This window comes from Mesitornis unicolor, unplaced genomic scaffold (assembly GCF_000695765.1).
Source record: "Mesitornis unicolor isolate BGI_N332 unplaced genomic scaffold, ASM69576v1 scaffold32621, whole genome shotgun sequence".
In the NCBI taxonomy this organism is placed as follows: Eukaryota; Metazoa; Chordata; class Aves; order Mesitornithiformes; family Mesitornithidae; genus Mesitornis; species Mesitornis unicolor.
The window spans coordinates 3762-27565 of NW_010163646.1; the positions used below are offsets into that span (position 1 = coordinate 3762).

General features: G+C 53.7%; 1 protein-coding gene across 1 annotated transcript in view; it reads right to left on the minus strand.

Moving 5' to 3' along the window:
- The window catches only part of CACNA1E (calcium channel, voltage-dependent, R type, alpha 1E subunit), a gene marked incomplete at both ends in the record, with an annotated part of 32100 nt that overhangs the window by 3239 nt on the left and 5057 nt on the right, over positions 1 to 23804 (minus strand). Inside the window, 19 exons of the mRNA XM_010194054.1 lie at positions 185 to 293; positions 942 to 1048; positions 1341 to 1441; positions 1979 to 2086; positions 3231 to 3336; positions 5092 to 5188; positions 11948 to 12075; positions 12208 to 12373; positions 12774 to 12865; positions 14837 to 14902; positions 15105 to 15230; positions 15316 to 15399; positions 16292 to 16402; positions 16800 to 16964; positions 17175 to 17376; positions 17958 to 18095; positions 18526 to 18686; positions 19814 to 19910; positions 21511 to 21522. Coding sequence (XP_010192356.1) covers positions 185 to 293; positions 942 to 1048; positions 1341 to 1441; positions 1979 to 2086; positions 3231 to 3336; positions 5092 to 5188; positions 11948 to 12075; positions 12208 to 12373; positions 12774 to 12865; positions 14837 to 14902; positions 15105 to 15230; positions 15316 to 15399; positions 16292 to 16402; positions 16800 to 16964; positions 17175 to 17376; positions 17958 to 18095; positions 18526 to 18686; positions 19814 to 19910; positions 21511 to 21522 — 2176 coding nt within the window. The remainder of the gene's footprint in view (positions 1 to 184; positions 294 to 941; positions 1049 to 1340; positions 1442 to 1978; positions 2087 to 3230; positions 3337 to 5091; positions 5189 to 11947; positions 12076 to 12207; positions 12374 to 12773; positions 12866 to 14836; positions 14903 to 15104; positions 15231 to 15315; positions 15400 to 16291; positions 16403 to 16799; positions 16965 to 17174; positions 17377 to 17957; positions 18096 to 18525; positions 18687 to 19813; positions 19911 to 21510; positions 21523 to 23804) is intronic.

Genomic DNA, 23804 nt, shown 5'->3' on the forward strand with positions numbered 1-23804 from the left:
AGGCCTCTGTCCAGCTGGGGACGCTTGGGGACATTTGTCCCCCGCTTGGATCCAAGTATGGCCCAGTGGCTGTTGTCTCCCTGCTGTGCTTGCTGCCACACCGGCAGCCCCACACCTCCCCATGCCCACCATCCTCCTCACTGGGACCACAGGCGAGCGCCCACCAGGCAGTGGGTGACTTTACCAGAGATTGGTGCTCCTGGAACTGCCCGTGGGATGGATCCATGCACGCCAGCTGGAAGATCTCCTGTGGCGAGAGCGGGCTGAGCGAGGGGAACCCACTCCGGCTGCTCCTGCAAGTACAGTCCAGCTTCAGGAGGCCACAAGTGGGGTGCTGCCACCACTGGGTATCACCTCTCCAGCAGCTGAGAGCAGGGAAACTCCCATGCTTGCCCCTCAGGCTGTCAAGGCTGAGGCCCACAAGCCAAACGTCATGCTCCTTGGAGAGCTGAAGTGGTGCCCAGGCAGGAGAGGACACCAGTGCGCCAGGTCCCACAGTGGCAGGGGGACATCCCAAGCACAGTGCTAGTGGCTCCCACTGTCTCCTTCCCACCAGCCAGGGTGCTGGGATCCCCCGCCAACCCTGCACCACCTGGGGACCCGTTGCTGAACGCTCCTGAGAATCAGGTCCATCCCAGACCCTCCTACGTAAGAGAGTTTGCACTTAGTGCCGGGATGGTCCTGCAAGAACATCCATGCAGAGCCCTGGCCATCCTCCTTAGCCACCTCCACTGCTGTTGGCGATGCTGATGCACACCAGCTACCTGGGGTCCTGCAAAAGCTTTGAGCTGGAAGCTTTCTGCACCAGACTGGGTTTGCTCTGCTCTTAGCAGCTCTTTAACCCTCTGTGCATCACAGTGCCTGCTCCAGAGAACAAAATGAGGGTTGCAGGAACAGAAAAGTGAGAGGAATACCTCCCTTCTTCTCCAGGCAATACTCACAGGCCCGAGATGGTGTCCTGCTGGAGGTAAGGCAGAGCCTTCGCGTTCGAGATGATTTCCTGCGGCAAGGAGGACGGCTCCATGCGCTGGAACATGGGGGCATTTTTCTGTATGGAAGAAAGGAAGAAGCTGAGCCTGTAGGAAATGCAGATGAACATCCAGCGCTTCACCAAGTCCCTGCTGCTTGGGAAGGCAACAGCGTGCTCACATTCTCTGTCGGGAACCAAGGATGCACATATGCATGCTTTGTAGCCACCAAACTTCAACCTGTACCACCATCTTCATCCCTGAGCTGCATCCCATGGGTTGGGACAAGGTTTGGTTGAGACGTGGTAGGACGCAGTTGGGGTGCTCTGACCATCCCCACCCTGCCCACCACGTGTCCTTACTGAGCCTCACCTGCTCCTCCAGCTGCTGCCGCTGCTTCTTCGCTTTGCTCTGCTTGTAGTAGTCCATGATCATCATGGCTGCATATATCTTGCCAACAGTCAGGTCAGAGGCTGAGAGCATAAGAGGGGAAGGAAGAGGGGGGGACACTTTAGTCTTAACAGAAACAGCAGGTCTGAAGACACCAGCACAGATCTCAGGAAGAGCCCTGCTGTGGGATACTCTGGTGACCCTCAAACTCTGCTCACTACTGTGAAAGAGAGAGTTGAGCAGCCAGGCACTCCACATGGAGATAAAATGGATGGAGATGGCTTGGAAGCATCATCATAAACCACCAAGATGCACATCCTCATCACATCACCAGATGTAGCAGAGCAAGTGATGCTCAGCCTCCTGCCCCTGTACGCTCCAGAGATGAGTTACAGGAGACTCTTGGTTTGCCAAGGAGTAGATCCCCGCAAACTGGGTGTTTTTTCAAGAGGGTTCCCAAGCAGCCAGGCATATGCCTGACAGATGCCAGCCTGTAGTAACATAAACCCTTTTCCCACTTCTACCCCAACCAGGGACAGGTCTGACTGATCCCCCACCTCCCTTTAGGAAGAAGTTGCTGCAGGTATGATGCAGCAATGGCAGCCCCCACAGAGACTCACTTTTTGGCATGGGAACCAACAGGTCAAGCATCTTCTGGGACAGGTGAGGCCAAATGGTCAGGATCTCCTTTTGAAGCTCGGAGTCTAACTGCTGCCAATCTGCACCACCTTGAACAGCAGGGGAGGGAAATGGGCCATGTATATCAACATCTGTCACCAGAGTTCAACTAAAACCACCCCTTTCCCGTCCTGAAATAGGGTTCACAAGCAGCAGCCAGCTCTCTGGGCTGGGAGGGCCATCTTGTATCAGCAAGCCGGCTCTCACGCTCTTGCAGGGAAACTTTGCTGCCATCCCTTCCATATGTGCCTCCATCTCCCCATCCTCTGCCCTCCCACTCAAAGCTGCCATCTTCAAAGCTTGCCTTGGGTCCGTCTCTGCGGCTCCAATCCTACTCCAGCCCACACACACCTGCTGCTGCCCCACTTTCTCTTTGCTGGTGAGCGGATCATGTGCTGGTGAAAGACCAGCTCCACTTGGTTGAAACCCTTAAAAACTCAATGATGCTGTGCAAGGAGAATAGCAGAGCTCTCTGGCCAGCAGTGAAGGGGTTTGCTGAGCTTAGGAAGACTCAGGCTCAAAGGAAGCTGTCAACACGCATCAACACACACCAGCCAGAGGTGCCCAAGCCCAGGACAACTCGACTGAGCTGTAGGTACAAATCTCTCCTTTATCTAGGGGAGCTTGAACTCAAGGAGCTGTCTCAGCACTGGGCTTTTGCTGACATCTTGCCCTGGGTTGAGTTTTCTTTCAACAGCCGAGCTGTTCCCAGGGGATGTTTTATTGAAAATGGCACGTTTCTGCAAAAAGCTTTCGATCGGATGAATCAGACTGTTTCCAGCAACAACAAAGCAGGTTTTCCTGCTCTGAACATTTTCTCTTCCCTGAGAGAGAGCTTTCTGTTCCCCACAGCCTCAGGAAGCCAAGTGCATGTGATCTTTTCCCTCCTTGGTTTGGTTTTGTACTTGGGGAGGAAGGGGAATTCTCTCTCCTCCATTACACAGTGGACATCAAGCTGTTTCTGCTCTCTAGAAGGAGCTTCTAGTGGAAAACCGGTCACCTCTTCCCTAAAGAAACAGATTTTTTTCTAGAGAGCAGCAGAAATCTGCCTGTTCAAGGTAAACATTTCTATCCACATGGCAAAATCTGAGTGGCCACCCCAATTTGGGTGTGATGTCTTCAGCCTGAAAGGATGAATGCTTGTCTCTCCGAAACGGTCCTGGCTCTGTCCTCTCTCTACCCCACCGACCTTACCTTTGGCAATTTTGATGTCCAAGGCTGTGCGTATCAGTGCCATCAAGGTAGAGGTAAAATGGACCGTCATGTCCTCGGCCACGGGCATGTTCATCAGCACCAGTCTCTGCGCAAGAGAGAGAAGAAAACAGCGGACGGAAAACAATATCGAAAAACACATCGACCAGGCTGGAGGAAAATAAATTAAACATTAAACAAAAGGGAAAAAAAAAATCAAAAAATAAAAAGCAACAAAGAGTGTCAAAACAGCACAGCCAAAAAAGAAGGGCAAGGATCACCCCACCACCCACCCTCCCCCCGGCTCCTTCCACCCCAGGACACCGGCTCACTGCCTTCCAGGGCTCCTCCTGCACCCCAGGAATGGCCCCTGAGCCCCACTCCCCATGGCACCAGGGCTGCCACGGCACCTCCCAGCGCTTTTTGGGAAGACACGCCTGATCTGTCAAGAATGTGTGCGTGGGGGATGCTCGGGAAGGGGAGAGGGGGCTCAGGTTTCCGTTCCTGGGTGGTTTGGCTTTCCAGCTCTCAACCCTTCCCACCTGGGGCAGGGGAGAAGAGGGTCCCTAACCTTCAGGGACTTCAGATCGGCTGGATTCCTCTAGCATGCTACATCCTGGCGCTCCCTTTTTGCGTCTTTCAGAGATGAAGTTTGCCAGCACATGCACAGGGTCCAAATTATCCAAGGGTGGGGAAGGGAAGGATAGGTAGAAAAAGTGCAGAAGGGAAGAGAGAAGGGCAACCAAGGCAGGTTAGACACGCCATGCTCCTTCCCCACCCTGGGCAGGCGGGGTGCAAACCGAAGTGACCAGATCCACTTTCCAGAGAGTATATTTTGCTTTGTGAATACCTTGGGTCATCCCTTCCCTGCTTATTCCTTTTCTCCCAGCTTCTCATGTCCTTTCCCTGCCTTCAAGCCTCCCTTTTTTTCTCCTGGAAAAGTGCGATGGTGGATGTATGCATGTGTGAGCTGGAGAAGATGGCAGCACGTTTGTGAGAGTGCAGAAATCCCCCCTCTGCTAGCCCTGACTGCCACAGAAAGGGCTTTGGGGAGCAGCCCACTACCAAGGAAAGCTCCAATTTGCTCCAGACCTGGACAACACATCGCTCCAAAACTCCAGGCCTTGCCCCAGCAGCTGCTGCCCTCAGCAAAGCCACACAGCTCCCATCCCACATCCTTCAGGGCTTCTTGTGCTCCTGTCCTATGCCTACACAGCCCCAGGCACGCTCTGCCTATGCCGTGAGCTGACTGCTGGCCACCGGCCCAGGAGGAACAAGGGGGAAAACTCAGAGACACTTTTTGAAGGCCCCTGGCTTTGCCTTGCACAAGCCATCCTTGGGATAGCTTGTACCAACGCTCCTGGCTCCTCACGCACTGCAGAGCTGCCCCTACAGGGTATGACCTTGCTGCCTGCCTGCTCCCCGTCTCCAGGGGCTTTAGCCCTCTTTCTGCCCTGGCCAGGACAAGGAAGGTTCCAAGCCCAGGGGTCCAGCTTGAGTCAGTGAGCTCCTAAGGACACCTCACTCTTCTAACTGTGTTACGGGGTTGCTCCTCACCTCATCTTCTCCAACCCTCCCACTTCCACGCTATTGCTGATCCTGCCCATCCTCTTTCACTGGGGTCTTCCACTCCATAGCTCCCCAGGCTTGTGAGTGACCATGGCAGCATCATGTGTGTGGGCAGCAGAGACCAGCCAGCATGGCCAGGACTCTTCTGAGTGCACCAGGCTCCCCAGGAGTGAGCTAAACACATGTTGGGTACCCTCAGTGCCTCCCCGACTCCCCCCAGCCCCACCTCCCGCAGCTCCCTCGAGCCCCGGCTCCTACTCAGCTCTAGTCCCCATAGAAGGAAGGGTTGATCTACCTTATAGGCCACTTTGGAAGGACATCTCTTGCCGAGGCCTAGCGGTGGTGACATAAGAGTCAGCATTTCATACATCTCAGTGTAATGGATTCGGCCACTGCTCATGAAGGGGGAAGGGGAGGGAGGGAGGTGCAGAGAGAGAGGAGGCATTCCCAGAGAGCAGAAAAAAACGTACAAACAAAAATTGTACAGGAAAAACAGGAGAGAAAAAACAAACGGACAAACAGGAAAAGAACAGGAAACCCATTAATCAAGGCAAATCATACATGAGAGACTGTCCTGATGTGGATTTATAGCACTGCTCACACAGACCCAGGAATGCTGGCAGAAAGCAACTCACTCCTCTCCTCTTTGCTGCTGGCCTCAAGTGCCTGTCTTGCTAGCAGTCTGGGAGTCCTTCTCTGGCCTCAACCCCTTTCCTAAAGCCCTCCAGCAGCCCCCACCTTGTCCCACAGGTTCCAGGGCTGTGTGCGAGTGGTATAAATCAGATACACGGCACTCAAGCCATGGGTTATTTGAGATAACGGTGGTTTGCGCCACAGTGCTCCGTGGCCTCCGTAGCGTCTTCCCTCCCGGGGGGGGCCTGGGTGTTGCTTTGCATCGCCACCTAACCCATAGCCGGAAGGCTGTGTATCCCCAGCTCATAGGGTCTATGCAATTGGGAGGCAGCATCTTGCATAGAAGGCAGTGGGCCAGGGTCACTTGTCAAAGGAAGATGCCCAGTTGCTTCCGTCTGGCTCTGCGGATGGACCGCTTCCCCACCATGCACCAGTGCAAAAGGCATGCTGAATTGGCTGAAGAAACAAAACCAGGAGGAAAAGTTGTACATGCCATGCTCCCGCCCTGGCTCTCTCCCACATGCGGCTGCAAGTTCCACCAGGTTGGAGTTTAAAGAGTCTCAGCAGAGGCAGCTGTTTGGGCCTTCCCACATTGGGGTTCGTTTGGGTTTCCCAAGGGAGGCAGCTAGCACGGGCCCCCACCTTGTGCTCCTCTGCTCTGTAAGGACCTGCCTAGGGTTGTTGCAGTGAGGAACGCTCTCAAAAATGGGCCACCCGATGACACCTTGAGCCCTCTGCCAGGCTGAGATATTTGGGTTATGTCTCCCTCTCTCTGCACGTCCAGGAGGCCACTCAAGTACATCTCCCTGGGATGCTGGCTCGGCCACCTCTTCTTCCCCTCGTGCCAGGCTTCTGACCTGCACTGCAACATTCACGGTGGTTCAGAGGGCAAGGGCAACCTCAAACAGCAAAGGCACTGACCCTCGCAGCTGGGCTGGGAGGAACCTGTCTCAGCCAGGGTGGCCTGGGAGAGAGGGCACTGCTGAAAAATTAGGCACTCCCTGTGGGATCTTGGCCTCTTCTATTCCCAAGTTCTTCAAGCAGTGTGGAGAAGGGAGAAGAGGATATCTCCTCTTCTCACGAGGTACCACTGGTTAGGAAGCAGACCCCTGGCCAAAGAGGCCTGCACTAAGATAAGTCCTGACATTTCAGGTGTGAGCTAGAGGTGGCAACAACCTGCAATGGGAGGTGTTTGGGGTGCAGGCACAGAACAGGAGGGGCAAGCCATCCCCTTTGAGACCTGAGACACCTAAACGGCTTGGAAAGAGGATTGATAACAGCACTGAGTGGGATGATCAAAAGGAAATGTCCAGGTCCAGGAGTCCATAAGGAGTGCCTTGGCAAAGCGGGATGTGCACTGACTCAAGGTGTCAGAAGGGGAGGAGATGACAAAATTTTCATGCTCAAGAATTTTGTGCAAAAAGAAAGCAAGGCAGATCTTCCACCAACCCTACCTCGGAGTGTGGGTTTTAGCATACCCAGCACACATCAGATGTTGTCTTTCCTACTGAGATTCTCTGCACAATAAAGGAGAAATGGATTCCTGTGAAAGGAAGAGTTTGCATCAGTAGCCAAGAAGGACTGCACAAGAACTGTGCTGCTCTCACAGACAGGCTGCACACTTTGCCGCTTCTCAGAGCAGAGATCCTAAAGCATTTTTAGCAGCACAGCACTGCCCAGAAACCACATCCCTATGGAGTGACACAGAGGAAGGCATGTGGAGTGGCATCCATCTGAACAGGATGGCTCCCAAGAGCTGATCCCAGCACGGATGCATCCTTGATGGGAGAGCTGGCCATCTGTCTGTGCCTGAGCAGAGATGTGGACTGTGAAACCACCAGGCACTAATGGCTTCGTCCTGGTGCTCTTAGAGAACTCTGTGAGTGATGGAGGGGAAAATGGGGGGGACATCTGTCCTCCTGTGGTTAGGAAATAAGTACTGTGCCGCACCAGACTGTTAGGAACAGAGCACCAGAACAGCAAGTGATGTGAGAATAGATTCAGGAATAGATGTCCACAGGGACATGAATGTCCGTGGAGCATTCACCTGACCATCTCATGGCTACTTTTAGGGGCCAAAAGTGATGCCTTGGCTAGCACGTCTGCCAGAAGCAGAGGAGGCGAAGAAAGGCAGAGATAGCCCCAGAGAGTGGAGCAGACTGCCAGGATATAGTCCCAGCAAGATCCAGTTACAAGACCTGTTCTCCTCAGCATAAGGCCACAATTTGCTGGACTTCCATGGGAAGTCTTCCTGCATCAATGGCCCTTTGCTAGCCCACCTGCAGATGGCCTAGTGGGTATGCTTCCATACCATGCTGCACCACTATGCTGCGTCCTGAACTCGTCCAAGAACCATCTCTTCTAGAGCAGGCTGCCCGCCACTCCATGAGCACATTGGTGTTTTTTTCTGCAAGTCATCGCTGTTCATGTCCATCAGGACAGGCTCCAGGACAGTGAATGTGTGCACTGTGGTGTGCGGGGCAGGGTCAGCAAACTGAAAGGGTGAGCAAGTCGGGTTGGCATTTTGGGATCTGGACCACAGTAGCAAGATGCAATGACCGCATGTGGGGTTTTTTTCCCATCAGTTGCCTTTAGGGAATTGTTTCAGGGCAGTAGGAATTCCCAAAAATCTCTCTTGTCCTTGAAACGCCCCATGCACAGGAAGGAGGAGACCAAGGTACACAAGGAAGAGATGGGGATGATCCCCCTCACATGACAGCAGAAGCTGGTTTCACTCCCTCTGCTTCCACCTCCCCTTGTATTCATCCACCTTCACTGCTCTGTCCTTCCCAGAGTCAGGAGAAAGCCTGGACTACAGCAGAGCTCCCTCTTCCCAGGAAGCACTACAGGTACCCTTCTGAGCATTGGGTGATCCACCTTAGGAGAGCAGCATTCACCAATGAAGCCCTGATGTCAATCAAGAAAGACTAGAAATTCCTCCTGAAGGTGTCTTCGGTCTGCAGGGACCTGAGCAAGTGTCCTCAGCAAAGCCACCATCCTTTGGACGCAACAGGGAAGAGTGGAAAGACTGCAAGGAACCCCTCCTTGAACAGATGAGTCACCTGAGATCCTCGCAAGAAATCTCCTGTCCCTAAATACCTCTTCATAAATGAGATGACTGAGCATCCACATCTTGTCTTGTCTTGCTTTGCTCTACTTCTGGTGGTCTACTTCAAGATTCAGATGTATGCATCATCCTCACAACCAGCTGTGGAGGGTGACAGACCCATTCCAGGAATGCTGGCTACACCAAGATGCACCAAGGAACCCTGCAGAATCAAGATCAAGGACCGGGGGTGTCTGAGCTTCCCTCATAAGTCTCCTCAGATGTTGTGAGGGATGCAGAGGCAAAAGCAAGCTCTGTGGTTCATCCTTTCATGCCATGGACACAGACATAGGCATTGTAGCACTTCAGAGACGGTGGCAGGCACAGGATTTTGCTCAACTCTCACCCCTCCAAAATATCTGAAAACCCCATGCAAGTCAGAGGGACACAAGGAGACCAAATCACTGCCATGGACTCACAACCCATGGCCAGTAGCTTGGCTCAAGCAAAGGGAGAGGAGCTGTTACGCTCCAGAGATGTGCCCAGGTGCCACCACTTCCTCCCAGAGAGGTCCAGCAAGCTTAGGGCAAGACTAGCAAGAGTCCTGGTCTGCAGAGACATGGCCATGTGTCCTCCAATTGCCACACTCAGGAACAGTCTGCTGGGTACAGCACGGCATCCCCCAAGGATAGGGGTCACCCTGGCTTCCCCATCCTCCCCCTAGTCTTCACTCTCCAAAACAACAACAAAGTCCTCAACGTCCTTCTGCCTTTGCTCCCCTGCTTCCCACCCCAGCAGTTAACCACACCTGAGCCCCCCAAAAACTCCTACTCCTACTTGAGGCCGCTTTGAGAAGCCAAGCAGGGATGGTAGCATTTAGCCTGGCACCCTTCGGAGGCTCCCTGTGCCGATGGAGCTGGGGCTGGGGGGGGCTGGCTGGGGGACGCAATTTGTCAAAACCCACCCTGGGAGGCTCTGAGCCCCCTCTGGCCCCACGAGGGGGGACAGCTGCTGGCTCTGGGAGGCCGCGGACCTCTTTAAACTCGAAGGAAAGCAACATCAGGGTTCCCTCGGGAGGCGCGGTGGCGGTGGAGCAGGGGGGAAGGAGGGGTGGATGGTGCGTCCCGTGGCCAGGTTGTGGCGGAGGACTGGGAGGCAAACCTTGCACGCCACCCTGTAGGGGCAGTTCTCTCCTAGGCCCAGAGGAGGCGAGATCACCCGTACTAATTTGTACATATCCTTATACGAGATCCTGCCGCTGCAAAGGAAGCACAGGTGGGTTAATAGGACACTGAGAGGGTGGAGGGGAGGATGGAGAGCTTAACTGGGGGATTGCTGGGGGTGTCAGTGGGGCAAGACACCCAGGGTGCATGGCTTTTCTCCTTCTGACTCTGTCAGACTCAGGGGAAAGCTGTGAGCACCAGCTACTGTGTTCTCCACCATGAGTCAGCTCATTCCTCCTTACACTGGCCCATCTTGACCCTGAGAAGGACAGGTTCAGTGGTGAACACCACTCTATCAGCCTTCCTCATCATGCTTCTGGCCACCTCCACCTGGTGGGAGAGGGCTGAGATTTTAGACAGGGTGAGCCTGCAGCTTGGTTGTATTATAGCCACCATGAGCCCTTTTGATGGACTTGCGTCCCATTACACCACCAGAGAGCCTGCCCTTGCATGGCCAACTCTCTGGTCCTCACAAGGTGCCAGGGAGGCTGGCAGCTGAGTCACTTGTATCTCCAATAACTGAGGAACCTGAGATGGGGAGAGATAATGTGACCATCTGGTGACCGGTGGCTGTGGCACTAGCACCTAGGTCTCTCAAGGTCCAGTCCTGTGCTTTGACCACCAGACCACACTCTGCCAAGGGTACACATTATTAGAAGCAAACCCTTCCACACACACACCCCTTCTTGCCCACAGAAGCGCATCTCCCCAGACCCAGGTGCAGACATTGCACGATACAGCTCGTATCGCTCCTGCACCGGTTGAAATAACGAAGCAGTTGAGGCAGAGAGCTGGCAGGAGAGGGTGCAGGGGCCATTGGTTGCTGAGCTCCACACTCTGCTCCGGAGCAGAGCCCTTCGGGAAGCTGGACCGTGCAGGGTGGAAGTGCTGAGGTGCAGCTTGCTGCAGCCTCCTGGGCATCCTTAGACAAGCTTGGAGGGAAACCGCATGAGGAGGCAAAGATCAGTGTTACTGTCCTACTTGGCACCTTTGCCTCGGGTTTCTCCTTGCTTTTCTCCCATCTTGTCTCCATCGCTGGCCAGCACTAACCCAACCATCTGGGCAAAGCCCACCCCTGAGCCCCGCTGGTGTTGGGTGGTCTCCTCACAAGGCGGTCCCAGTGTCAGGATGCAGAACTGCTGCCCCACTCAGGAGGTGGGACCCATTCATACGTACTCACCCATTCCTCACCCAGCAACGGGGGCCAGGGCTGCCCCCACAGGCCCAGCACCACCGACTCCTGTGCATATTCCCTAACCATTTGTTACATATCATGACGAAATAGTGTGGCTTGCTCAGAAATCAGAGGGGTTCACGGCATCAATAGGACAGCTCAGACATGCTTTTACAGTGACTGTCCTTGAGACCCAAGCCACCAGCATGGGGTTGAGAGTGAATGAAGTGCCTGGTGTGAAGAAATACTTCCCAAAAGCCATGGGTGAGACACCCCACTGAGTATTTCACTGCTCTTGCCTCTTCTTCCTTCTCTAGTTGTCCATCAGGACATCTCACCCATGCTGGTCTCTCCACTTGCACAAGGCATATTCGCCCGCTAACAAGCAAACCCACCTGCCCACGGGAGCCTTGCACAGCAGCAAGGGTACTGGAGGAGGCCACGCAGGGAAGAACCTGGCCAGCACTGAGCTGCACAAGGCTGGACAGAAACGGTGGAGGAAACTATGCCAGGAGCTGATGATATTGGGCATAAAAAAATATCTTGGCTGGAGCTCGTCTCTCAAGGGACAGGACATTAGCAGTGGGGGTGAAGAGTCTCCAAAGGGAGCACGTGTGGCTGCCAAGGGCTCTCAAGGTCCTCCATCGGTGACTTGGCAGGAGCCCAGCAGACCCCCAGTATCTCCTCATGCCTGGGAACATGGGGAGCTCTCATGGGGAGCTGTGATTGCTGGGGCCCAGGTGATGGAGCCAGTCTCAGGACAGAGGCACCCAGCTGGTGCACAGGGACAGGGAAGGAAGCTGAGAGGGACCTGCATGGTGGCCAGGGAGGAGAGGAAGAGCAGGAACCTCCAGTGCTCAGGATAAACACCATGGCAAATCAAACATCACCCAAGATGCCTGTACCACCAGGTGCTGTAGGAACAGGCTGCTGCCCTTGTAATGACCACAGACAAGAGCAGCCCTTGCCTGACCATCCCCAGCGTCGCAGCTGGTTTCCAGTAGCAGAACAGAGAGATGCCCGTTTAAAACCAGCTCTGAGAGGTTGCTCGGGAGAGAAGGAGCTGGCTACATACCACGCTGCTCTGTCATACTCTGCCCAGATCCGGACAAACTCATCTAGGTGGTGAGGTCCCAGGATAGAGGAATCCCGAGTCAGGTATTCAAAATTGTCCATGATGACCGCCACAAACAGGTTGAGCATCTAAATGAAAGGGAAAAAGGTGGAGAGAAAGGAAAGTAGGGGGAGAGGGAGCAGAGATGACCCTATGGCAGGGATACACACTTTGGGGCTGATGAGAGGGATCCATGGGGCTCTCAGGGAGGAGGGACTCACCAGGAAAGAGCAGAAGAAGATGAAGGAGACAAAGTAAACGTAGGCCAGGTCAGTGCCGCAGCGCTCGTTCTCATTCTGTCCGGACGTCGCTGTCGTGTCCGGCTCGCAGCCTTTGCCCTCCAGGCAGGACAGCATGATCTCCTGCCAGGCCTCTCCCGTGGCACTCCTGCGCCCAACACAGTCCTGCTCAGCAGCTCGTGGTGGCATGGGATGGAGCTGGGGCAGGACACCCCAGGAGAAACCTCACAAGGAGCTGTAAGACCCCTTGCCCAAATTAAGCACATCTCTGCTGTGCAAAAGAGTGAGGCACTGGGTCAGCAGCAACCAAGTTGGACCCACACAGCCATGCCAGGCACATGGGGCCAACTCCCCCCAGCCAGCTAGTCCAAAAAGCTGAGAGGCAGACATCCTTTTTTAGGGCAAGGTGGGGCTAAAAAAAGGGGGTCCTGAGCTCCTGCAAAAAGCTGACTTCCACCAAGCGGCCTGCAGTGAGGACCTACCCAGATCAGCTCCTGGCACGTCTGCACCCAAAAACACTGCCAAAGGAGTTTTTGACATTTGCTTACCTGAAGAGGAGCATAAGGGAGCCCAGGAAGCTGCGGAAGTTGTTGTGCCTGTTAATGTGGCTTTCCTCATCTAGTTTGATATTGCCAAATACCTATGGGAGGCAGAAAAAGGGCTCAGTCATTCAGGCAAGAGCTCGGCAGCCGGGGAAGCAGCTGCACGTTCACCTTTGCTCACGGGCATGCACCTCTGTGCTGCAGAAACCGATCCTGCCCCAGGTCCATGGCCATTAGCCCGGGTGGCCCCCAAAGCAGTTGACATCCACTCTCCCTGTGCAATCCCCCATGGAAAAGCACCCCAGCGAATGTGTGCCGGCGCATAGGCAGCACGCTGAGGAGCTGGCACTGAGCAGCCATGGGGGAAGGAGACTTGGCTCTCCTTGGCAGGGATTTGCAGTGGGCGGCAAAGGCTGCAAGAGGCCGAGCTGCCATGGAAACAGGAGCACGGAGGACCTGGGATCAACCGAGTCCAACCGCTCCAAGACCATCATTCCGCTGCGCTATGGTGGCATCCGAGCACCACACGGCAGCCCCGAGCATGCTGGAGGGGCAGGGATGAGTCCCACCACCCTGGGTGGGTGCTGGGTCCTGGTCCTGATAACTCCTGGGAGCTTTTCCCTTGGTGGAGAAAGAGTTTGTGATGCTGGGGGTGGGCACAGCGGCGCAAACACAGCGGGGAAGGCTCAGTGAGGGAAGGACAAACTGACTACTGACCCACCACAGACAGCCAGACACCTGGGGCTACCATCCCCAGGGCCAGGAGAGGCAACAAAGCCCCAAACACGGACAATATCCTAATAACGACCCACAGCCAAGGCCATGGTAGGACATAATGAATGTTCGTAAAGTGCCTCAAATAGGAAAAATGTGCTGTTATCACTGTTAAATATTTATTCCACTTTCCGTGAACCTAAAAATACACTAACTGCAGAGTATTTTTTTCCCTGCACAGGTTTTTTGGAATGTGTAATTGTAGAATATTTTCTGCCTCCAGCTATTTTGCTCAAATAACGCCCACAGACTTTACTGCATGGGGATTTGTTCACAATGGTGTTAAAAAAAAAAATAAAAAAGAAATCAAATACTACCACACGGCAGGGAGGGGAGCTGAGTCAGATGGCAGTTGTTTAGCACGGCGAACACCTGGAGCCGGTGCAGAGATGTGTAGGACAGAGTGGTCCAAAGCAGCCACGCGACTCTCAGGGTGGGAGAGAGGGGGTAGAAGAGACTAAACACCAGCGCTGCCAAGCAGCCCAAGCTGGGGGCCACCATGCTGCCTGCTGCCTCCTCAAAATCTGCCCATCCCAGCGGCGCACGTTGGGCAAGGGCATTGGGCACTGCGGCAGCTCACTCATCGGGTGGCTTCGGATCTCAAGTGTTCGTCGTCGAAGATGCTTTGTCAGATCCTCAGCGTGGGATTTAGTCACCGCAGAGCTAAGCCAGCCCCGAGGCATGCGTGGAGCTGAAGGTTTTAGCTCACGTGCTTCTTATTTACCAGCTGGAGCCTGGAAAGCTCAAATCTTCCCATGCTCAGCAGACCTCCCACCATCTGGTAGGACATTGGAGGTCCCTAAGAGCGAGAGCCCAAGCAGATCATCAGACAAGGTGGACAGTGGGCTGTGGGGATCACTGCTGTGATCCAGCCCTTGGGATGGGAAAGGCAGAAGGCAGCTCGCCAGGTCCCTCAGGCTCGAAATCAATCTCTGGGGGCTGCTAGGGAGTTGAAGATGGGATGTCATTTCTAAAATTGAAGTGCCTGTGAAACGAAGGGGTGGCAATTCGGAAGCAGCTGCCGCGCAGCCGAGTCCCCGAGGCCACATCTCCAAGGGTACAAGTGGGGAAGGCAGCTGCGGAGCTTGACTGAACAAGCTTGTGGCAGCTCCCTCAGGGCATGCAGCTCTGCAGCTCCCAAACAAGCTGTTCCACCCTCGGGACCTTCCCAGACACCGTGACTGAGTGAAGCGATGACAGGCAGGCACAAGGCTGGTTGATGTGCATAATGCTGAGAACATGCTGGTCCAGCCTTCCCGCACTGGAGGGATGCACACTAAGATGTCTGTGCTCACCTGCATCCCAATGATCGCGTAGATGAAGAAAAGCATGGCAATCAAGAGGCAGACGTAGGGCAGAGCCTGCAAGAGAAGCACATGAGTCATCTCATTTAGCACAGGTCCAGCTCCAGAGGAGTACAAAAAGCACAGCAAGCAGGTAAGCTGTGCCGATCCATCCCTCCTACAAGCCAACAAGTCAGCAAGACCTTGTGAACAGCCTGCATTTGGGAGCCAGCACCCCAGCAACGTGGCCCAGGAGGAGACCAGGGCATGTGTGATTTACCTTGAAGGACTGCACAAACGTCCAGAGCAGGATGCGGATGGTGTAACCCTGGCGCAGCAGCTTGATGAGCCGAGCAGCCCGGAAGAGCTTCAGGAAGCTCATGTTGAAGCTGCTGGTGTTCACCAGCTGGGAGAAGATGAGAGGGTCAGAGGGAGGTGGGAGCCCCCCGCCCCGCAGCGGTTTGTCCCGCTGCTCCCAGCCCCTGCTTCACCTTGGTGTCTGTCAGGATGATCTCTGTAATGCTGCCGATGACAGTGATGAAGTCAAAGATGTTCCAGGTATCCCGGAAATAATTCTGCAAGAGGAAGGGGAGAGGGAACATGGATTTGAGCTTGGGAATGGCAGGTCTGAAAGGTGCTGGGCCACGGGCCAAGGCTGTTCCTGGGCAACAGCAGCAACGGTAGAGACCTTGCTGCCCATTTGTATGCAGCCATGATCTGGACCATCATCTGTGTCTGAGACAGCAGCAGACCTGAGCGTGTCTGCGGTGAGCAGCTTCTCCTGGGAGATGACTCACACATCCAACAGGCCACAGTGGTGAATGGGAGGGGGGAGAGCAGCCACAGTAGCTGAAGAAGAGGCAGTCTGTGGCTTCAAATGTCCCATCCCCAGAAACATTCAAGGTCAGGTTGGATGGGGATTTGAGCAATCTGATCTTGTTGAAGATGTCACATTACAAGGAGGTTGAACTAGATGATCTTTAAAGGTCCCTTCCAGCCCAAACCACTCTATGATTCAAATCTTCAATAAGAAGCTGGAGACTTGAAGACTGGGAATTAGAGAAGGAGATCTCACTGCTGGTCAGGTCTGGTCCAACTGGTACAGCCCAAGGACAGCAATGCACCTACATCTCGTGGCTACCAGGGACAAGGGACTGCAGCCACCAGCACGATCGCAGCAGCAGTTGGCTTTAGCAGAGCAGTTGCACAGCACATACATGGTCCAGGCAACAAAGCACCAGAGAAACAAGGAAAACGATAAAGCAACAGTGTGGCTTCCCCCACCAGCATCCAGCAGTGGGAAGTTTAACAAGAACCAAAGGGGCGATTCCAACCTAAAAGCAGTTCTCAGGCTGGTACCCAAAATAAATAGCAACAACTTCACTTTACTGACACCTTCCCTCTGTGATCTGTGTGCTGCCAGAGTCCGAATTAGCACCCTCATCAAGAACGGGAGCAGCCACTCACCAGGAAGCCGAAAGCAATGATCTTGAGGACACACTCCAAGGAGAACACCATGGTGAATGCAATGTTCAGGTACTTCAGGGCCAGCTCATAGGTGTAGGGAGCAGAGTAGTACTGACGGAAAGAGAGAGTCATTGCTAGCTAGGAGGCCTGCCAGCTCAGGGATGACCTGTGGTGGTCCATGATCCTTGCCCTGGGTGCCTCAAGACCATCTCCTCCTTCCCCTCTCCACCCCTCTCCCAGGACAGCTGCCACTGCTTCATAGAAGGAAGCACAGAGTAAATCCAGGACTCTCTGCAGTAGTTAAAAGACCCAGATCATTTGAGTCATCTCATCTAGGGAAGAACTTGCCTCCAGTTCGGGGCATGTGGTGTTTCAAGTGGCTATACCAAGGGAATACGTGCTCAGACTCTGTCTCAAAGCATCTCCTAGAAACAATTTGGTTCCATCCTCACCAATCCTCCTTCTCCCCACCACCCAAAACAGGACAGGCTCACCCCGACCAGCTCACCTTCATCATCAGCACCACGGTGTTCAATGCTATCATGGCCATGATGGTGTACTCAAAGGATGGAGAGACCACAAAGTGCCAGACCCGGTACTGGAAGGTGTGCCGGTTCTGGGGCATGTACCGTGTGAGGGGCTTTGCGCTGATGGCAAAATCAATACAGGCCCTCTGGAATAAAACGAGGTGTATCAGACCCTGGCCAATGGTAACGTGAGGGACAGCAGCTGCCACACTTCTTTCCTTCATGGGCTGGGCAGGCAGGTGGCTCACAGGTTTTTTCTACCTTTTAAATACCTGGGGAGCTCCAGGCTCCCAAAGCCCATCTGTTACCCCAGAAAACCCATTAAAACATCCTCTTTCTCCATCCCCACACTGTACCTCGTTCTTCTCCAGACTGCACTCCTCCATCATTTTGTCTCCTTGCTCTTGGAAGGTAATGATGATGAGAGCCACAAAAATGTTGACAAAGAAGAAAGGGAAGACCACAAAATAGACGACATAAAAAATTGACATCTCCATGCGGTTGCTGCGGCTGGGCCCACGGTCCTCCTCTGTCACGTCCACCGAATGCTGCAGCACCCTGTGGGCAGACAGGTGAAGAAGAGCAACCAGAGATATGTCCATCAGAAGTGCCACCATGTGGCACTTTTCATGGGGCCCACTTTGTACAGCCAGCTCTCTCTGTCCCCACTTGTAACAGTGATAAAATACAGCTCTGTCTGAATCTGCTTTACAAAGACAACTCTTCTAGTTGGGCTACAGCTTGTTTTACGGTGCTTTGCCTGTGCCCTTGATGGAAAACGGATTTTCCTATGCTCCACACAGACAAAAAAATACCCAAGCTCACACAAGCATGGAGAGAGGTCTAGTCCTATGGTCATCTCTAAAACTGACATAAAATATAGCTCAGGGCCACACAGGAGAAGGTATTAGCTGTCATCCACTCCCTAAGGAAGAAGTTAACCACAGCCATGGTCCCAGCTTCATATGGGGGCTAAAAGCTCTTTTGTCCTGACGTGACTTCTCATCCTTCCTCTCCTTCTCCCTGCCCAGCAGTTCCTCTCTCAGTCCCGCCTGGGTGTACCCAGTTATTAACCCAACCTCCCCAATGGGGATGTGATCACCCTCATTCAGGCAGGTGGACAGCAGAAGAATACTCACTGGGGCCAACCCTCGCCGGTGGAGACTGTGAACAGAGTGAGCAAAGCCCAGATGATATTGTCATAGTGAAACTCATGGCGTTTCCATTCCCGGCACTTCACCTCCATCTTGTTCTTCTCATGGTCCACGTAGTTCCCTCTGCAAGGTTGAGAGAGAGCAGTGAACTTGCTTTTCACACTTTAAGACAGTGGCTTTAGATTCTGGGGGCAGTGTGTGTGTGTGTGGTGGGGGGCACACCTCTTCTCCCGCAAGACTGGAGGAAGAAATGGGGAGAGGCTGGAAAACAATGGTGGGGAAGGAGAGAAGGGGGAAGCAAAAGGGAAGAGAGAAGGAGGAAAAAGAACAGGAGCAAAACACGGGGCTCTGCAACCCGCATCCCGTGCAAAGATGCACGGTGCCAACACAGCAATGAGGACGAGGCTCAGCCCATGCCATCCACCCCAAGAGGCTAAGGCCAAGAACCAGTCCTGACCGTGGACTTAACTGGGAACCCAAAGATGACATTACCCAGCACCCTGCCTTTGCCAGAGGTGTCAGTAGCATCAGACCTACTGAACAGGGCACCTACATGCAGTCCTTCTCCGTGTCCTTAGAGCTGTCAGTGCAGTAGAAAAACTTCCCCTTGAAGAGCTGGACGGCAATGACAGCAAAGATGAACATGAAGAGCTTGTAGACGATGAGGATGTTGAAGACATTCTTGAGGGAAGTCACAACGCAGTCGAAGACGGCCTGCAGGAGAGAGCATAGCTCACCTTGGGGAACCAACAGCCTTGGCAAAGGGCAGGGCACCAAAACCTTCCTCAAGACTACCATGGGGAAAGACATTTCCCACTCCCGGTGGAAAGGAGGAAAGAGCTAGGCCTTCTCCCCAGCAAAGGTCTGCTTTGTGAATGAGTTTAACAGCTGGAGCACCCCCCAGCACACACACAGACACCGAGCAGCCCCCGAGACAGCAGCAGGGACAGATATTTATATCCTCCAATGTTCTCTGCAACCACGGCAGCAGACAGGGGACAGCCGATGATGCAGTTAGCAGCACTCAAGACCAATTAGTAAATACGTCTTTGTTTCGCAGCACTCCGACTAACAAGGCAGAGCAAATACCCCTGCCTGCGACAGCAGCACCTCCTCAGGCTGTGGGGGCTGCGCTCCCAGCCCTAGTTCTCACAGCACTTTAAGAAGGAGAGGAACATCCTCATCCCTGCTTCACGGTGAAGACAGAGGTGTCCAGAAATGAACTGACACGGGCTGAATCCATCCTCTGATTGGGAAGAAACACTGAGGTCAAACCCTATGTCTCTGAGGTGCTTGTCTGGACCTCGTACATCAGCCAAATATCCCCCTGTGAGAAAAACTCAGGGCTTCCTCAGTATCTTACTCCTTTCTGGCTCTATACCCTGCCACCTAAGGCAGGGAAATCCATAATCCTACCTGTGCTGCATAAATAATCCCTTTATTCAGCTGGGAAATCCAGCTCTGGTACAACACTATGACAGCACAGCACACAAAATCCTGAGTTGTTTGCAAGCTGCTCCAGTGGGAAAGATTAATGAACTTTGGAAAGAGATCGGAGCTCTCCCAAAGCCAGGGCAGCAGGCTTTTATCAGGAGAGCATCTGGGCTTTTCTGCCTTGTGACCACTGCAGCCTCACTTTCTTTGGCTGAGGAACTAACTCGCTTTTAATAACTCATTGCACATCCAGATGTGAAGCAGCCCAAAGGGCATTGTGTTTGAAAACAGGGCTCCGAAAGCACAGGAAGTGCTTTGGAAACTGCTCGTTTCAATGTGTGTGGTCCCTGCACCAACTGGTGCATGCTGGAGAAGACAGACGCAAGGCAGGAGATGGGGATCATTACCTTCAGCTTGGGCAGTCGCTTGATGGTTTTCAGGGGCCTCAAGACCCGCAGCACACGGAGAGACTTGATGGTCTTGATATCCCGGCCCTTGTTGGTCCTACCGCATCGTAGGGAGGCACACGCACCCAAAAAGAAAATGGAGAAACAATAACCCTGCAGACCTAGGGCTGAATGCTCTGGGGATTTCAGCTGCTGACAATCCCCCAGCATGCATGAGGATGGGAACAGGAGGGCCACAATTGTGTGACTGCTGAGCTCAGCCCACCTAAATGAGTCTCCTCCAACACACACGCTGGCAGCTGGCAGAGATGGAAAACAAATCAATCCTCTCCTCCTCAGGATTAGTACCTTTCCCCTCTGATGGGGAGCAGTGAACTTAACAAACCCTCTCACAGTGGGAAGCGATGCCAGGGCTGAGGCAGGAGATGCGATGCTCTGCCTCACTCTGTGCTTGGTTTGGTCACACAAATGCTGTCTCTTACAGCTTTCTGCCTTATTACAGCAGCGCTACCCAACATGGCCAGCCTGGTCCTCGATCTCATACATAGGTAATATCCCAGCCCTCTCTAGATCAGGGCTGCGCTTGCCTCCAACCCCACGTCAGCTGACGGAGGCAAGGTTTACCAGTAGAATTACTTATAAAAGCCCCCCTGCATCTTCATTACCCTCATTTCCTGAATACAATGATTAATTCCAACCACATTACATTTTCTTGTCTTTTAACTAAAGCCCATGAGCTGGATCCCAGGGTGGAGCAGAGAGGTCCTGGTGAAGGTGGCACAGTTTGCATCCACCAGACACCCTCAAAAAAGGTCAAAGCAATGACTTACAACAACAGATGCTCCAAATTACACAGCCCCTTTGCAAGGGTTAATGCAACAGGGAGCACAGTAATGGGCTTAATCATTAAGAGATGTAAACAAAACCACTAATTAATACTCCTCCCTGGGAGCACAGCCCCACAGAGGCATGGGAAGCCACTGTACAAACAGCCCTGGGACACACTTTGCACCTCCCATCTCCTGTTGTGCTCAGTGTCAGGGCTGGGCTATCTGCCTCGGGGCTGGGGCAAGGATTTGAGGGCAGTGCTCAGCTGGTGCAAGCTGCCACCATGGGCAACTCAACTGCAGTGGTTTACATCTGCTGAGGACCTCTTTGGACTTCAGGAAGCCTCCTGCGGATTTGCTTGAGATCCAACACGGATATGGGACATAGAGCTGGGCAATGCCCAGAGAAAAGCCTGGTTTTGCTGTGTCTATGTGTGAGGCTGAGATCTCCCCAGCCTCCTGAGCTTGGCATGAACCACATCCCATGCCCTTGGAGGATGTCAGGGCTGAAGTCCCTGCAGCGCTTCAGTGCCAGCAAAGTCCCTCCTGGGGCAGAGCCTTCAGCTGTGTGGTGGACACCGCTTTCCCCATGCCCTGGGTGTGCTCCACACCATCTCAGGGTACTGCACAGACACTGAGATCCAGGATGAAAGGCAAGGAATTGCAGTGCTCGTAAAGAAAATCTCGCCTGCCCTTTCCTGGAGCGCACCACCTTCACCACATCCCGGGGCAATGCAGGGGTGCGTGCAGAGCAGCGTATTCCAGTCTCCACAAATGCAGCTAAGGGTCAGCACAGGGCATGGACAGACAGACACTCTTTTCCATCCGCCCCCCCGCGGCACCCCACCATGACCCAAACAGCATAGTTACCCCAGAGCATTCCTGTCGATCCAGCCCAGCAGCCACCAAACAGCACCAATGGAGAGAAGGAAAAGAGAGAAGAGAGGAAGAAGGTAAGGAAAACAGCAAGGACAACAGCAGCCTCTCGGGCAGCCCTTTGTCACCCCATGCCTGGGTTGATAGGCACAGTGAGTAGACCCTCCAGGATGGGGCTTATCTCCAGGGAGAGACTCATCCAGCAAGCTGGGAGCCCCTGCTCTCCTTGCTGGAGATTTTGAGAGGGTGGTGCGTAGTGAAACCTCTGCTGCAAGAGGAACCCACGGAGAGCAGGACAGCGGGTGACAGCAGGCAGGTGCATGGTCCTCCTTGGCCAAAAGTCAGAGAGAGACTTTAAGGCTCAGCCCTAACCAGCCAAAGACAGGTGCCTCCGAGGGGACCTACCTGCAAGGCCACAGTTACCCTCCAGACTGGCAAGCTTTACAAATCACCTCTGTCAAGAAACCCATTGATTAAAAGCCTGAGCTGCAGCACAGGATCTCCTGCAACCCAGCAGGACACCTGCTTTGACATGCCAAGGTGGTCTACAAGGTCCCTAAGTTGTAACCAAACCTCCAATCCTGATGCAGCCCAGTCTCTGCCACATGCATGCAGAGGGCTCAGCACTGGGGGCAAGCCTACAAAGTAAAACATTTCTTAGAAAACACAAAAATAACCCCAGCCCTTGGCTGCATGCTAATGAAACAGGTGGAAGTTGAAAAGGTTGAAAAGGTCATCGTTTAACTCTGCAGCACTCCTGTGCTGGGACACCAGAGCTCTGTCCTGACCAGCCTCACGCCAGGCTAGTTTGCAGTACGTACGGGTCCCCTCTTGCTTCATAGAATCATTTGGTTGGAAAAGACCTTTAAGATGAATGAGTCCAACCATAACCTGTTCCCTGCTAAACCATGTCTCTTCCAGACACCAGTGCCAATGAGCATAAGGAGACGCTGCTCAGCAAAGAGAGAGGCTGGGTACTTCTGGGTGGAGAAACTCCTGCCCTTGCTCACCAGGTGAGATGACAAGGGCTCCGCACTGACCATTGCTCAATCTTTCCACAGCTCAGCCTTTCCCACAGGGGGAGGCATCACCGCCTCCCGGCAGCTCGGCAAAGCTGCAAGAGAGGGCTGCTCCTTTGCACGATGTTTCTTCAGAGGGTGCCACGGGAGGCAAAAGAGAGCAGGGTCTTTAGTTATGGTTATTTCAGCTAATTTAATTTGAACTCTTTAGAGATTTACGGTTTTATATCGGGCTTTATATTTAGGCTGCATTTGGTTTGACCTACTAGCTTTCCACGCGGAGAGCAACAGATGAGCCAAGACAGCCTCTTGCTCGGGATGAGGGAGCAGTGGACAAGCCACGATGGCACACAGAGACATGGCTTTATGGGTGCACACTTGCTTACTGGTGATTTCAACGCGGCATTGATGGCCGGCAGATGATGGTGGCACCGCTGAACCAGCTCAGAGACCTCCTGCTGTGCCCACAGCTACCCAGGACCCCCCAAGGGTAAACTGAACTGCAGAGGGGAAGCAAAACAGGCAGAAAATCCACACAGCATGGCATGGCCCAGCACTTCTACCGGTTACCAGTTGCTCTCAGCCACACAATTGCCATAGCAGCTCCATGGGCACTGCTTTTCCCACCCAGTGCCATGGAGGTGAGGAGCGGGAGGAAGAGGACACATCCCCTCCCAGCCTCACATCAAAGACCTCATGGAAGGAGAAAGAAAGGAGAGGGATTCAGATGTCATGGCCAGCGTTTTCCCCTCACGACCAGGATGGAAAGAAGGAGGGCGGTGGGTTGGGACATTTATAGCTGGCAAACATCCTGCGGCTCCCAGGGCCACAGCGGTGATGGGCTGCCAAGGGGAGAGGCAGGTGTTCTTATAAATGCTTTATAATGTATAAACCCATCAAAAATCACTGCAGTTCCTTTGTTCCCCTCACCCCCAAAGCCATGAGATCATCTCCTCCAGCAGGAGCCACTGTCAGATGTGGGGGAGAAGGACAACCCTGCAGGTTTACATTATAAAGAGCCCTCGTCCACAACACAAGCAACTTGGTATCTACCCAGCTATGGCTACAAGAGTGAGCAGGCAACACAGACGCTCACTGCAAACATACGTGGAGATGCAAAGGCCTTCTCCGTGGAAGGAGGTTTGGTGCCACAGCCGATGGGGGTGCTCACCCTTGAGAATTCAGCTGCCCCGAGGCCTAAAGGGACCTGTCCTTCCCTTGGGAGGCTGGGTGGAGGAAAGAAAGTGGCAAGCAGGGCTTGAAGGGGCA